The sequence below is a fragment of the Notamacropus eugenii genome, chromosome 1 (assembly GCF_028372415.1).
Source record: "Notamacropus eugenii isolate mMacEug1 chromosome 1, mMacEug1.pri_v2, whole genome shotgun sequence".
In the NCBI taxonomy this organism is placed as follows: domain Eukaryota; kingdom Metazoa; phylum Chordata; class Mammalia; order Diprotodontia; family Macropodidae; genus Notamacropus; species Notamacropus eugenii.
The window spans coordinates 501,108,422-501,124,593 of NC_092872.1; the positions used below are offsets into that span (position 1 = coordinate 501,108,422).

The window sequence follows — 16,172 nt, forward strand, 5'->3', positions numbered from 1 at the left end:
CAGGCTGGGTGTCAGGTGGCAGGGCAATATGCTGTCACACAAGGAAATCTAGTGCAGATTCGGCACTTCCTAGGCCAGAAGGTATAAGGATCATTAGAGGATCATGTGCCACTTGAGAATAAGCCCCTGCCTGACCAGTGAAGGGTAACAACCTACTAAATTAAATGATTTATAAACTACTCTCTCTTACACAAAGATCACACATACACAACAAATTAATTACATTTTATTGATGCAGTAGTCCTCACTTTCACTGCCCTTGATGCTCTCACACTTATTCCCACTTTCAACTTTCCAACAGTTTTAGGGTAAAAAACCAATGCTTATTTAGCTTCAATCACTACCAATTCAGTGGCTCCCGCCCCTGTTTGCACTCAGTCTCTACATAATCATCATACAATTCTTTCAAATGCAACAGCAATTCCTCTAGGTTCTCTCCAGTCAATGCTGACAAGGGGATGACCTTTTGTTCTAATCGAGCCTGAAGTTGGGGAAAATTGACTTTAGATTGAGGAAGGTCAATCTTATTTCCAATGACTGCATGCGGTCGCTCTGACAAGCCTTCTTCATATTTCTCTAACTCATATTTTAAATCCTCAAGCTGAGTCCATGGTTCTGCTATCGAGAGATCCACCACAAACAACAGAAAGCGGCATCGTTCGATGTGTCTCAGAAAAGCAAAACCTAAGCCTCTGTTTTGATGAGCTCCTCTTATTATACCAGGAATGTCAGCTACTACAATTTAAAAAAAAAAAGAGCAAAAAAGTATGATCAGCAAACAACATATGTGATTAAGATCGCCTCCAGTTCATCTGTGCAAACTTTTGGTTGAGTGAAAACATGACCATATATAGGAATTCTGGTGGTCAAAAATACTGGGTTTTATCATGACTTTCTCATTCAACTCACTACTTGAACTTGAAAAGGTTCCTTTAATACCTCAATATTTCAGTCAGTCAATGTCTATGGAGGTACATCTAATTTTCCTTCATGAAAAATGCTTTGAAATATTTGGGCAAGATAAATTTTGCAGTTCTACTTGCTTCTTTGCAATAGTGAGGAACAAGGAGTGTGAAACACTGTATAAGATATCAGCCTTTTCCAATATGTTGGTTAGTTTTGCTGAACTCTTTTTTTCCTCTTCTTTATTCTTTATTATGAGGGATGCCTCACTGTGAGGGAAGGGAAATACTGGGAGATGCAGATAATCTAAATACAAAAGATAAAAATTAATTTTTAAAAAACTTGGGGGGGCAATATATATTGGGCCAAAATATCACGTGATACCTGACAAATTCTAGTCTACAAAATTATTAAAGAGAAAAATAGCTTTCTGTATGCTATAAATAACTTAGGAATTATTGCATAGCACTTTGGAAATACAGAGAACTACATAAATAACATTACCAGCAGGCTTACTGGTAATTTTAACAAGAACATCATCTCCTAAAATAAATTTTTTTTCGCTCTTAAATGGCACAGGAAAAGTTTTTATCACATGTGGTCCACATGACTGATACTGCTGTGAAAAACACAGCACAAAGAATAAAAGTAGTAGAAATAATTTCATCACTGAAATTCAAATGAAAATTTTCTTAACAGTAAGGTGACAGGTTAATAATGAAAAATCACTCCCCCTAAAATCTATAATGATAGCATTATCAGAACATTTTGAGCAAAAAACTTTTTTTTAACATTTTAAATAGGAAACTAAATTCAATTGCACCTAACCAGATATCACACCCACATTTTCCTGAATTAACCATTATTTTAAAAATCATCCTAATCTCAAGTGTGTGTTAGAAAATTTACCTGCCACTTGTTGGTAGCCTTCGTAGTGAACAATACCTACATGGGGATTTAAAGTAGTAAACGGATAAGAAGCCACAGCAGGTTTTGCATTGGAAATCGCTCTAAGAAGTGACGATTTTCCAGCATTGGGGAATCCCACCTATAAGAAAAATGTTTAAATAGTCATATGATTCTATGAAAATTTCTTTACACTTTTAAATTACTGAAACTAACCAGGATCAAAAGAAGAATTTCTAAATGGAAACTAATTTTGATGAATGACGTGTACTAATATTAAACTCAACAACACAGGGGCTAAAAAACAAAAGGAATCTCAATTTCTTATTATTACTTGAAAATTAATAAGTCCTTATAAATGCATTCTTCTAATATGTTGTTTTTAAAATGTATTTTATTCCCAGTTAAGGAAACACTGTGAACTTGAGACAAAAAAAGATGAAGGAATCGGTACTTACCATTCCTGCATGAGCCATAGTCTTCAGTTCCAAATACAGTACTCTTTCTTGACCCCGTTGCCCAGGGGTACAAGTTACCGGAGCTCGATTGTCATTAGCCAAAAAAAAGCGATTGCCTTTTCCTCCAGCTCCCCCCAAAGCTGCAACATATTCATCACCTGGCTGAGAAAGATCAGCTACAATTTCATTTTCCTCTTTAACCAGAGTGCCTGGGGGAACCTTAAAAATAAGGAAAGGATTCATAGATTTATATCCTTTATACAACCATTGTGGGTTTATTCTGAATTTCTTCCCTAGGCAAAGAATTAGATAAGCACAAAGCCAAAAAAGGACAAAAGTTTTAGGCTTATTAATTAGATTCTGTAATGCTTTCGTTAAAGGTTCACTGTGCTCAGAGCTGCAGTTATAAAGTATATTGAAAAGACAGTACTTATCCTCAAAGAACTGAACTTAGAAGAGGTTGTATAAGACTGTTAGAATTACAAAGAGTAACTTAAGACTTTTAAAAACTTTTATGAAGTAGAAAATAAGCTGAAGTTGTAGAAGAGAGAACACAAAGGAAAAAACATTGAGAGAAAAGAGAAGCGCACTATCATCAAAAAAAAAAAAGCCATAATATATTCAAATTAAAATTTGTTTCCTAATGTACAGAGACTATCACTGATGGTTCGATATGAATATGAAGAAAAATAAATTGGGGGTGGAGGAGAGGTTTGCTTTTTTTTGTTTTTTTCTTAAGAGAAAAGCCTCCCTTCAGCACTGAACTTTTCTAGCCTGAAGAGCGGATGTATTTTTGCCCGTTTTTGTTCCAAGACCTCACGTATAAACTCCAAGTTAAGCTGCGGAACTGTAGGAATCTAGTCTGACAAGCAACAACAAAAACACAACTTACTCTAACGTACAGGCACTCTCCATTACGCCCGTAACAGTTTTTGCTTCCACCAGGCTCTCCATCAAACCCCCGATACACTGAAAGGACTGAAGACAATGATCTGACGTGCTTGTCAACTAAAAATTAAACCAACGATCATTAAATTATTTTAGACTTGATTTTTAAAAATCAAGAGGTTCCATGAGTTTTCCATGGTCCAGCCAAAAACAAAACAGAACAAAAACTTCAGCTAGATACTGTTTGTTCTTCCTCCTCCAAGAGGACCACGACATCAGGGATGTGATGCCATCACATGCACAAGAAGGTTGTGCAAAGCCAAAGCCTACTTTCTCCTCTGGAGATGGTCCAGGATGCAGGGGTACCTTAGCCTTTCAAGCTAAGGTTTTTAATAGGTTTCACTTTGACTGAGGCAGTGCCCATTCAGTGACTAAGATTTTTAAAAAATAAAGTAAAGAATGGTGTCTTAAAAAAAAAAATAGATCTAGGAGGGGAAGATCCTCAGGGTTTCTGGCCAAAACAGAAACAACTGCTATTTACATGCATTCTAAGACAATCAGAGCCCAAAAAAATGACCAAGCAAGGTTCGTTCAGGGGCCAGAGTAATATGGGGTTAAGGCTGGTCTTTAGGAGAAAGGAACCAAAACAAAAAAACGCTTCAGAAATTAAAATTTACAATCTCTTTAGGCAGAGCACCAGTGGGTGCTCTAGATAAATGGAGTGACACACAACATACATAAATCTTCTCTAAGTACATGTCTAGCAGAAGTTACTAAGCTAATATGACTTAATAAGGAAAAAAACCTCTTTATTGCCTTCAGATAACCCATGAAAATAGTTTTTCTTTGTAGTTTTAAAGTATGAAAGCATATATTGATTTAATAAAATATGTCCACCAAATTACTTATAAAATTCCAATTTATCTTTGGAGGAAGTAGTAGCTTTTAACTCTTTATTGAAACAAGAGATCCTTCCCAACAAGAAAGACCAATTTACCTTTCAGAATAACATGGCCGCCATCTCCCCCATCTCCTCCATCAGGTCCACCATATTCTTTTCTGGGCTCACTATGAAAACAACTCATTCCATTGCCTCCACTGCCTCCAGTCACAAACACTCTTCGATGATCCACAAAATACCGTTTCTACAAGGCAAAGGTCATTTTTCATTACTAATACATTTTTAATCTTTCAACAGATTTATTGTACATATATTACATGTATATAAATATACACACATTATATTTAAAAAATTATCCTTCCAATTTATAAACACTTTAATATTTCAACAGATCCCCTCAATTCTATGGACCACAAACCCATCAATACCTTCTGATCCTATGAAATTCTTGTATGTATCTTTCTACATTTCCTCTAGTTTTTTATGTTTTGTGGATGCCAGTGAAGCACTTAATCACTCTGCATCCCTCATTCAGTTCATATAATAAAGCTACTTCCTTTTCAATCATACATTTGTTTTTTTAAAAAGTTAATCCTACTAATGTTGTTAATCACTCATGATTTCCATTTCAGGGTAACATTGGATTAAGAGCCGCAAGGGATATCATTGGCTAGCTAGTCAAAACAAGAGTGCCCAAGAGAAATTTTAACTTGTCCAAGGTCACATAGTAGCAAGTGGCATAGTCAAGATTGAGATCCAGATCCTTTTATTCCAAATCCAGCCTCTTTCAGCTGTAACCACTCAAATGTCATAAGACATTGATTTCAAAAGGCAAATTAAAATAAAGAATCCACATTACAAATGAAATATGTTAATAAGTGCTTAGTTCTTTAATAAAGTCCTCCTCTGTGGTATGGAAGTAACTCTGGGTTCTCAAAGACTATGCCAAATTTTGGCAGACCTTAAGCTTTGAGAACAGATGTCCAGATCAATGGTGTGTCTGCCCTCCAAATAAAACCTAATATAGAGAAGCTCATTCCTAGAATGTTGAACACCAAGTAAGGACTGGGTTCATTTGTTTTGGGGAGGAGAAGAAAGGGAGAGAGGTTAGGCTACAGAAACTTATAAAAATCATCTAACTGGGGAGTTCTTGAAGTGTTGAAGTATTTTAGTTTATATTATTAATTTTTTAATAACAAACTCAAGATATCTAACCTAAAAACAGAAAAAGAACTACTCCCTAAACTTTTAAAAATAAGATCTCTTGCTAAATTATTCATCTAGGCAGCCTAGAGTGAGAAAAAGCATAGATTTTAAAGTTGAAAGGTTTTGAATTCAAATTCTAATACTAACTGTGTGACTATAGGGCAAGTTATGTAACCTCTTTGGTCCTCAGTTTCCTTATGTGTAAAATGGAGATAATGCTATCTCAGAGGATTTTGTGAGAAAACTGCCTTACAAACTATAAAGTAATATGTAAATGTGCCATTGTTATTTATTTAGGAACACAATCTTGGAAGAACAGGTCTCTATCAAGATAACAAAATTATGATTAAAAAATTTAAAAGGGCAAAAAAAATGAGGTAAATTTCTTCAAATACATGTCACTCTTTCCCATAAGCAGAAGGGATATTTTGAGAATAGTATGCTTTCTGACCGGAAAATCAGATTTAAAAAAAATGTAGTGCTGTATTTAAACCTCTTTTCTAGTAGTGACTTTCTCTGAAAAAGGAGATCAAGTGAGGAGCAGTTAGTTATCTAACCATTGAGAACAAATGAAAGTGATACTTAGTTTTTGTTAGGATTTAAGAACAATACCATAATAAAATGTGGGCATCAGCTCCTCAATACCATAAATCTGTGCTTAAAATGCTTAAAAATGTTTAAGATATTTAAAAAATAGATTTCAGATCAACTGTCTTTGAGCTAAAAAAAAAACCTGGCCTCATACAGTGTGCACATAATAATAATTTGCTGCAAATCTTGACCATCATAAAAGTTCTCTCCATAATACATTCAAAGCCTCTTCATCATGTATTCACTTTTTTCACAAATGTAATTTTCTTTAGAAAGTCTTTTAAATTTCTTTGGCACCACCACATGGAAAAACTACGAATTACTGCCACAAGAAATCAATATATTTTCAGTGCAGTCAACAATGATTAATAATTAGTTCAGAAAAAGAATTCAACTGGCTAGCAGTATGTACGTACAGATTATACAATTTCCTTCATAATAATCCAGATTTAAAATGCAGAACTGACAAACAGGTGGGAACTATGCAGAATTTCAGCTAGATTTTGGCTTAAATGGATATTAAATCTTATTTTCATATAAAATGTGGTTGGCCCTAATAATTTTAATCTACAATCTCCTCACTTAGCAGAAAACAAAAATATAAGGAAACTTTTTGTTAATTTCAGCCAATGATTAGTTCACATTCCAAAAGATTTAAGAAGAGAATCATGAAAAATAAATGTGCTTAATTTTTTTTAAAGAAAGGAATGTATATGACTATAACTGGTGAGTGTACAGATGTCCTTTTATTATTTTCCAAATATTCTCTATAACATCACTTTCATTAGCTTCAAAAATATATTCCCTGAATAACTGTGACCACATTACAATAATTGGGATCAATAAGAACAAGACTGAGAAAAAATTCCTCCCAAACAGCAGTTCTCATCTTCTACAATTAGCTTCTACAATGGAAGCTAATGGCAGCATTTAAATATCAAGCTTGAAAACGGTATTCAACACAATACACTTAGCAAAGGGGTTATGAATTTTATGTTTAGTTCTTACCAGCTTTTTCTCAGAAAGGTTTCTTTTCTGTTTAGGTTCCCGATGATTTGAACATTGTACACAGCTAAGGAAGAGAGATCTTGGAAAAGCCTGTTGCTGAATTAGGAAGCGGGGGTCAAGAAGAGAGTCTGCTGCTGGAATCCAGGGCCACTTCCCTTTCAACATAGCTCTTGTTAGAGTGGGGACAAGCCTTGAAGGTAGCATGCTCACCTAAATGAGTTGATTTCATAAGTCAAATCTTTAGTTTGTTATGGAATTCAGACACCCAAATAGTAAACCCAAAACAATAAGGATCTACAATCAATCCCTTCCAACTCTGAAATTTTTTGATGCACAAAACTTGCAATGAATCTGTTTTTAAAAAATCAGAGATATTTATAAAACTAAGCTAGGATATCAAAGTATCTATCAGTGGGTTCCTCATTTAGTATCCAGAGTTTAAAATACATAGAATTTTAGAACTGAAGAGACCTCAGAGATCATTTGGTGTCCTCCTTCCTCAATACCCTGGAAAATTTATAGATGAGGAAAACAAGACCCAGGTGTGAAGTGGTGTGTCTAAGGTCACACTATCAGTTAATGATAGATTTGAGACTAGAATTAGTCTCCTGAATCCCAGCCACTCTGGATATACTGCTTCCTGGTCGAAGGGCATTCCTGACCTTTTCTGTTGTTGTTTGAGTCATTTCAGTCATGTCTAAATCTCTGTGGCCCATGACCTCATCTGGGGGTTTTTTGGGCAAAGACATTGAAATGGTTTGCCATTTCTTTCTCTAGTTCATTTCATAGATAAGAAACTGAGGCAAATAGGATTAAGTGGCTTGTTCAGGGTCACACAGATAGTTAAGTTTCTGTGACAGATTTGAACTTAGGTCCTCCTGACTCCAAGGCTGGTTCTCCATCTACTGCACCACCTAGCTTCCCTTCATTCCTGACCTTACTTTTCTAATAGTAATTCTAAACAACAATAACATACATGATACATAGAATTTAATAGATTGAGAGGATTTCAGAAGTCCATCTAGTTCAAACCATACTTTAACAGAAACCCCATCTGCTGTATTCTACAAGTGTTACTATGGGTCCCACTTGAAGACATTCAAGTATGGGAATTTACCACATCCCAATATCTTGATTAGACAACTATAATAATTGTTAGGAATTCTTCCACTACACTGAATCAAAATCTGCATCTCTGGAGTTTACTACTCCTAGTTTCATCCTTTGGAGTCATGACCAAAACAAGAAAAACCAATTTCTTTGCCAGGCAACAATCTTTCAAATACCAGAAAATAATGATTAAGTCCCTCCCAAGTCTTCTCTACTCCATGCTAAACACCTCTAGTTTCTTCAACCTGTCCTCTTAGGGTATGGTTTTTTTTTGGTCATCTCATCATCATATCTAGAACGAGAAAGGACCTAAGAGGTCAATCCTTATTTTAAAAATGAGAAAACAGGCCCAGGGATTAAATGACTCTCCCAAGGACACAGGTAGTAAGCATCACAGGCAGGATTTAAACTCAAATTTTTAAATTTCAGAGCTCTTTCCACTGTATTGCACAGCCATTCTTATTGCCTTCCTCTGGATATGCCCTCCCACAGTTTGTCAATTTCCTTCCTAAAATGTGGCACCCAAAACTGAACACAATACTCAGCAGAACTATTACATCCCTGATTTTGGATACTATGTTTCTGTGAATGCAGCCAAAGATCACATTAACTTTTTTCAACTATTCTATCACTACTCACACTGAACCAAAAATCCACTAAAAACCTATAAATTGCCATCTGCCCACCCCCATCCTGTATTTGCAAAGATTTTTTTTAAAAGAGTGGAATTTCAAAACCTCTATTTAGAATATCCTTATTAAACTGGGACCTTATAAAATTCAGCCTACTGGGCTAACTTATCAAAATCTTTCTGGATCCACCACAAGCTAACTCTTCTATCTTCACTGCAGTGAAGTAGACTAACTTGCAAGCCACTGATATTTCAAAACTAAAGGCAAAGACTATTCCCTCACACATATGGATACTGAACACGTAAAAGTTGTCCAATTTAAGGAATCACTGGCGTATTTTAGTTACTTTTAACCATACATTTATCCCTTCTCAATCTTCTCAGGCAACTGTCTTTATTTGCAGATCTAGTTATACATTGTTTCAAAGAAAAATATACGGAAACAGCTGATGGATGTGGGCACTCAGGAGACTACCAATACTTTCTATACTTTATAAATTAAAAGATTAAGAAATAAAAGATTTGGGGGTTCCTGAATACAATCAAATTTCTAAGCAAAAGCAAGAAATGGGGAAGGGGAAGGTGGAGGCACACGAGAAAGGACAGTAGAATAAAGCACACTGGAATAGGCACCAGAAGACTTGGATTTTCTGATACTTACACTTTTTGGTCTGGAGAAAGGACTAGTTTCTAAGGCTACGGGTCTTTGATCTGAATCAAATTCCACTTATCCTAAGAAACCCTTCCTGGTCTCATTCTCCCTCCCCACCTCCTAATGACTCTCTTTTAGACCGAATATATCTAGTATGCACATAGATATTTGCATTTTGTATATCCCATTATGATGGGAACTCTTTGAGAGCAGAAACCCTGTGTGTGTTTTTTCCTTTCTGCATCTCCCCAGGGCTTAGCACAACGCCAAGTACAGTAAGTGCTTAATAAATGCCTGACTGCCCAAAGCTAAATCAAAGGAGTGACTAAAACATTTGAATTCGCTTGCTCTTCATAAAGTGCTCTAAGGCAGGCTACCGGAAACCCCCTAAATACGTCAAACATCGCATCCGAACTCCACCTGAGCACAGCATCAACAGTTTCCTGCACTGTAATTCCATTCAAAACACGTGCTCGTACATTAAAAAGTGCGTTGGCCTGAGTCGGATCACTGTTACAGTGCCAGCTCTAACTGTGACCTGGAAAATCATTTAACTTCTCTGGGCCTCGGTTTCTGTATCTGTAGAACTCTGAAGTCCTCTCCAGCTCTGAAAACTCCGACTCCAGGAATAATCATCCTTGCCCATGTCCCAGGGTCGGTGCCCTTGCAACGCGCCTCCCCCGAGCCTGGAAGGCTGGCATCCCTCACAGGACGTCAAAGCACTTTCTCTCCCTCATCTTCCCAGACCACGGCCCATTGGCTTACTCACGTCGCCGGCTAACCTCCCCAACCAGCCCGAGACGCGCGTGGGGGCCCGGCCTGGGTCTCAGACCCCTCCGGATGCCCCCTCAGTGCCCGGCACAAGGCCCAGCTCGTCACGGGGGCTCGGGGAAGAAACGACCCCCTCGTGCCGACCCTGACGGCGGCCGAAGGCTGGGGGCCCAGGGCCGCTTCTCCAAGAACCCCAGCCTAGCCCTGCCTTGGGGGAGGGGAGGGAGGAGCGGCCGGGCCGCCCGCCACGAGTCTCCCCACCCCGGCCCAGCGTCGACTTCCCTCCCAAAAGGTTCCTCGCTTCCCAGCGAAAAAACACTTACTTCGCTTCGGGGTAAACTTCCGGTGCTACTTCCGGCTTCCCTCAGCCACGGGCCCCTCCCCTCCCTCTGGTCTTCCCGCAACTTCCCCAGCTCCGCCCTCCATCCTGCCTCAGTCCCCGGGGCTCCTTCAACCCCAGTCCCAATGCGCATGCTCGAAGTCTTTGCTTCCTCCAATTCCCGCGTTTTCGGCGGTTCCCCGCTTCCAGAGCTCTGTGTGTGTGTGTGTGTGTGTGTGTGTGTGTGTGTGTGTGTGTGTGTGTGTGTGTGTGTGTGTGTGTGTGTGTGTGTGTGTGTGTGTGTGTCTGTGTGTCTGTGTGTCTGTGTGTCTGTGTGTCTGTGTGTCTGTGTGTCGGTGTGAGTGTGCATATCTGTGTGTCTGTCCCAATGTGTGCTGTCTGTGTGTCTCTGTATATCTATGAGTATGTCTGTATATACGTGTCTGTGAGTGTGTCTGTGTCTTTACGTGTCGGTCTGTGAGTGTGCATGTCTGTGTGCGTGTGGAGTCTGTGTCAGTGTGTCTCAGTGTGTGCTGTGTGTCTGTATCTATGTGTGTCTGTGAGTGTGTCTTTGTGTAGGTGTGAGTCTTAGCCAGCACTCCCACTTCCCCCCCAGGCTCCAAGCTTCGGGTACTCACTCATGAAAGATGAACTTAAATCATATGTGTCAAAGTCACAACCCTGGCCACATCAGATGGGAAGCCCCTTGAAAGGACTGTTCTTCATCTTTCTCTGATGAACTCCCAGTCCTGAAAGTCTGCTCAGGGGACCCAGGTTAATATTTAGTGAGCTTGCTTCTGGGAATTTGTGATGACACTGGCTGGCAAGCAAAGCAAGAATTGTTATGGGCCCCTTGGTCAGGGAAGGGCCTTGGGGTCTCCTCACCAAAACCATTTGACTATACTTGTTGCTTTGCTTCTACAGTCAAGAACGCTTACCTGGACTTAGGCTCTTCTCTTAGAAGGAGCTCACCTCAGTGAGTCAGTCAATAAATTTAAAGTGCCTACAATGTGCCAGACATGCTAGGTACTGGGAAATTTTTTTTTAAGTGAGAAGAAAACATAATTGCTCATGGACCTTGCAGTCTAATGAGGGGAAATAATACATAAGAGGAAACTGAAAAGGTGAGATTAAGGTACTCAGCACAAGGGCATGATGGCAGAATCTCTAGGAGTACAACCACGTGGGAAATGAAGAGATGGCTGGCCTGGGAGCCCTCTTTAAATGAAAGTTCTGGAAGGAGTTCTCCATCTCCACCCTATCCCATCAAAAGAGGTGAGGTTCAGGGTTGAAGTGGTTGGGTGGGACAATGAGGTTCCTGGGGCATGATGGCAAAATCCAGGGGAGTACCACTCCAGTGGGAAATGAAGTTACTTCTGGTGTCTGGGAGTGACTTCTGTTTCTGCAGAGTAGAGATAATCCTGGGCAGATCCCAGATTGTGTTATACTACTGAATAATGTACTTGTTTTAGGCTAAGCAATCTTTCTTGGATTCTATCACACCTCTCAGTTGTAATCTTTATAGATGATTCTCTACTCTGAGTACAAAGTCAACAGTCTTTTATCCTTTATACTGTATAATATCAACCAAGTTAGCATAAACTTCTTGCAATATTTTGTTTCCACCATTTTTGTTGTGCAGTCATGTCTGACTCTTGTCCTCCACTATCTCTCAAAGTCTGTCCAAGTTCATGTTCATTATTTCCATGATACTATCTATCTTATCTCCTGCTGTCCTCTTTGCCTTTTGCCTTCAATCTTTCCCAACATCAGGGTCTTTTCCAATGACTCCCATCATCTCATTAGATGGACAAAATATTTAAGCTTCAGCTTCAGTATTTGATCCTCCAGTAAATAACCAGAAGTAGTTTCTTTAAATATTGACTGATTTGATCTCTATGCTGTTCAAGGTACTCTCAAAAGTCTTCTCTAGCACAATTCAAAAATTCTAATTCTGCAATGCTTAGCTTTCCTTATAGTCCAATTCTCACAGCTATACATTACTACTGGAAAAACCATTACTTTGACTATATGGACCTTTATCAGCAAGGTGATGTCTCTACTTTTTAGTATGCTGTGCAGATTTGCCATAGCTTTCCTTCCAAGGAATAAGAGTCTTTTAATTTCATGGCTACATTTGCCATCTGCAGTGAATTTGAGCCCAAGAGTATAAAAGCTGGCTTTTTATGCAAGAGGTTTGCTACCAGAACACAGATGCTGTGAAAACCATCACTAAACCTCCACAAAAATGGGCAAGGAAAAAACTCACATTCACGTTGTCATCCTAGGACATGTAGACTCTGGCAAGTTCACCACTACTGACCATTTCATTTACAAATGTGGTAAAATTGATAAGAGAACCACTGAGAAGTTCAAGAAGAAGAATGATGAGACAGGAAAGGGGTCCTTCAAATATTCCTGGGTCTTGGAGAAGCTAAAGGCTGAATGTGAATGTGGTATCACTCCATGTGGAAATTTGAGACCAACAAACATTATGTGATCATTATTGATGTTACAGGATACAAAGACTTTATCAAGAACATGATTACAGGCACATCTCAGGCTGATTATGTTATCCTGATTATTGCTGCTGATGGTGGTGAATATGAAGCTGATATCTCAAAGAATGGGTTGACCTGTGAGCATGCCCTTATGACTTACACACTAGGTATGAAATAACTGATTTTTAGCATAAACAAAATGAATTCCACTTAGCCCCCCTGCAGCCAGAAGAGATATGAAGAAATTGGCAAGGAAGTCAGTAACTATATTAAGAAAATTGGCTACAACCCTGACATGGTAGCTTTTGTGCCAAATTCTGGTTGGAATGGTTACAAAATGCTGGAGCCAAGCTCTAATATGCCTTGGTTCAAAGGATGGAAAGTCACTCATAAGGAATAGCAATGCTAATGGAATTACACTGTTTGAAGCTTTGCATTGCATCCTGTCACCAACTCATCCAACTAACAAACTCTTTCTTCTACCCCTCCAAGATGTCTACAAGATTAGTGGTATTGGTACTATACCTGTTGACTGAGTGGAAACTGGTATTCTAAAATCAGGCATGATAGTTACCTTTGCCCCAGTCAATGTTACAACTAAAGTAAAGTCTATTGAAATGTACCATGAAGCTATGAGTGAGGCTTTGCCTAGGAATAATGTTGGTTTCCTTGTCAAAAATGTCCACCATGGTACTATGGTTGGCGATAGCAGGAAGGACTCACCTATGGCTTCACACCATAGGTCATTATCCTGAATCATCCAGGCCAAATCAGTGCTGGCTGTGCATTGGTTCTGGATTGTTACACTGCTCACATCGCTTGCAAGTTTGTTGAACTGAAGGATAAGATTGATTATGGTTCTGGTCAGAAGCTGGAAGATGGCCTTAAATTTCTGAATGCTGCCATCGTTGATATTGTTCCAGGCAAGCCCATGTGTGTAGAGAGCTTTTGGATTATCTTCCTCTGGGTCATTCTGCTGTTCATGATATGAGGCAGGCCGTTGTAGTTGGTACCATCAAGGCAGTTGACAAGAAGGCTTCCGGAGCTGGCAAGGTCACAAAATCTGCCCAGAAGGCCCAGAATCCTAAATGAATATTCTGTACAACATCTGCCACCTCAGTCTTAATGAGAGGTGAAAGAATGGTCTCAGAACTATTTGTCTAAATTGGCCATCTAAATTTAATAGTAAAAAACTGGTTAATGATTACAATGGATCGTAAAAGCTTCAGGAAGAAAGGAATGTTTTTGTGGACCATTTGTTTCATGGCAGTTTTAAATTATTAGTTTTTGAAATCAGTAATTTTTAAATGTAAACAACCAAAAATCTAATCGGTAGCAGAATTTTGAGACTATTAAAACAGTTTAATGCAAAAAAAAAAAAAGAATATAAAATCTGACACTGTTTCCATTTCTTCTCCCTCTATTTGCCAGGAAGTGATGGTACGAGTAGTCAAGACCTTAGTGTGTGTGTTTTTTTAATATTAACCTCAAGCCAGCTTTTACATTCTCCTCTTTCACCTTCATCAAGAGGCTTCTTAATTCCTCTTCACTTTTTGCCATGCATATCAGAGATTGTTGATATTTCTCCTGGCAACTCCAGCTTTTGATTCATCCAGCCTGGCATTTCTCATGCTATATTCTGCATATAAATTAAATAAATAGAGTAAACATTTTAAAAATTAATATTTAAAGTTATTATTATTGATTATTGTTTTAAATTAATAAATAAATAATGTGCAACATGGTTGTACTCCTCCTCCTATCTTAAGCCAATCAGTTCCATGTTTGGTTCTAATTTGCTTCTTGGCCCACATACAGGTTCCTCAGTAGACAAATAAGATGATCTGATACTTCTGTCTTTTTGAGGACTTGCCACATTTTGTTGTGATCCACACAATGAAAGGCTTTAGTGTAGTCAGTGAAGCAGAAGAAAATTTGTCTCTTTTTTCCCCCTGGAACTCCCTTGCTTTTCCCCTAATCCAATAAGTATTAGCAATTTGGTCTCTAGTTCCTCTGCCTCTTTGAAAATGTGAACATGGGCTCTGTAATGACTATATTAATCTGTTAGATGTGTCAGAGCTTTCCTTTTTCACAGGGGAGCTAAACAATGGAGAAACACAACCAGCCAATCAAAAGGACTTCTGAAGCCCAGGGCTTCTTGATATACCAGTGATCCTTTGCAAATGAATTCTAGCTGAATTTGGAGATTGCTTATAGCTGCCAGAAACCACAGAATCAGCCTTGACTGACTCAAAAACAACCTTGAGCAGCAGTTGCAAACTTGGGACTTTCCAAACATCCTGCTCCCTGGCTTATTTTGTCTACACAAGCCTCTAGAGACCATGAATATCTCACCTATTTTCTACTCCTCTTGGAGCAGCTGAGAACTCTGGCCTGCTTGCAAGATCTTGTCAGGTTATAAACACCTGTAATCAAACTGTTTCATTTTGGGTCCCTTTTGGGCCCAGGGTCTTCCATTGACAAAACACAGCCTTCTCTTCTAATAATTCTGAGTTCACATATTACTGAAGACTATCTAGCTTGGAGAATCTTAAGCATAACCTTGCTATCATGTGAAATGAGAGCAATTATTTGGTAATTTGGACATTCTTTGCATCACCCTTCTTTAGGATTGGGATGTAAACTGATCATTTCCAATCCAGTAGCCACTGTCGGTTTTTCCAAATTTGTTGACATATTGTGTACAGCACTTTAACAACATTATCTTTTAGGATTTTAAATAGCTCATCTGGAATTCCATCACCTCCATTAGCTTTGTTGTTAGTAATGCTTCCTAAGGCCCACTTGAGGTCTTTCTCTAGGATCTCTCTAAACTGGTAATCACATAATTGTGGTTATTGATGATGTTAAGATCTTCCCTACACAGTTCTTTTGTGTATTCCTGCCACCTCTTCCTAATCTGTTTTGTTTCTGTTAAATCCCTACCATTTTTGTCTTTTATCATGCCCATTTTTGTATAAAATGTTCCCTTGTTATCTGATGCCAACCTATTTTTCCAGACACTTTTCTTCATACAGTCTACATTCTTATATAGCTAACCTACCTCCTATTCCCCATACATGACATTTCATCTCCCACTTTCCTACCTACTCTACATTATCTGGTTGTTGTCTTTCATTCTCAAAGAGGACCAAAATGACATTGCTATGCTAGAATCAAGTTTCAATGTGTCCAACTGTGGCTGATCAGACTGATACAAACTCAGAATGCTCTACCACAGGTCCAGCACAAATTGTCCATGTGAATGTTTGGGGTGAATACTCCAAATTTGCACATCCTGCATTTCCTCTGAGCTATTTTAATTTT

The 16,172-nt window shown here is 38.5% G+C and overlaps 1 protein-coding gene and 1 pseudogene across 6 annotated transcripts; one reads left to right on the forward strand and one right to left on the reverse strand.

Moving 5' to 3' along the window:
* Positions 1-210: 210 nt before the first annotated feature.
* On the reverse strand, positions 211-10,513 carry MTG2 (mitochondrial ribosome associated GTPase 2). 6 transcript variants are annotated; one of them, XM_072633366.1, is made up of 7 exons: positions 10,349-10,513; positions 6,862-7,071; positions 4,153-4,300; positions 3,160-3,275; positions 2,268-2,486; positions 1,813-1,951; positions 211-735 (listed from the first exon to the last, which is right to left on the reverse strand). In XM_072633366.1, the coding sequence occupies exons 1-7, from the start codon at positions 10,496-10,498 to the stop codon at positions 341-343; spliced, it is 1,377 nt and encodes a 458-aa protein (XP_072489467.1). In that variant the 5' UTR covers positions 10,499-10,513; the 3' UTR covers positions 211-340. The 6 variants fall into 6 exon arrangements, with proteins under 6 accessions (XP_072489467.1, XP_072489472.1, XP_072489470.1 ...); XM_072633371.1 differs by having other exon boundaries at positions 211-1,209; XM_072633369.1 differs by having other exon boundaries at positions 10,024-10,351.
* Positions 10,514-12,592: 2,079 nt separating this feature from the next.
* Positions 12,593-13,600, forward strand: LOC140518596 (elongation factor 1-alpha 1 pseudogene; annotated as a pseudogene).
* The last annotated feature ends 2,572 nt before the right edge of the window (positions 13,601-16,172 follow it).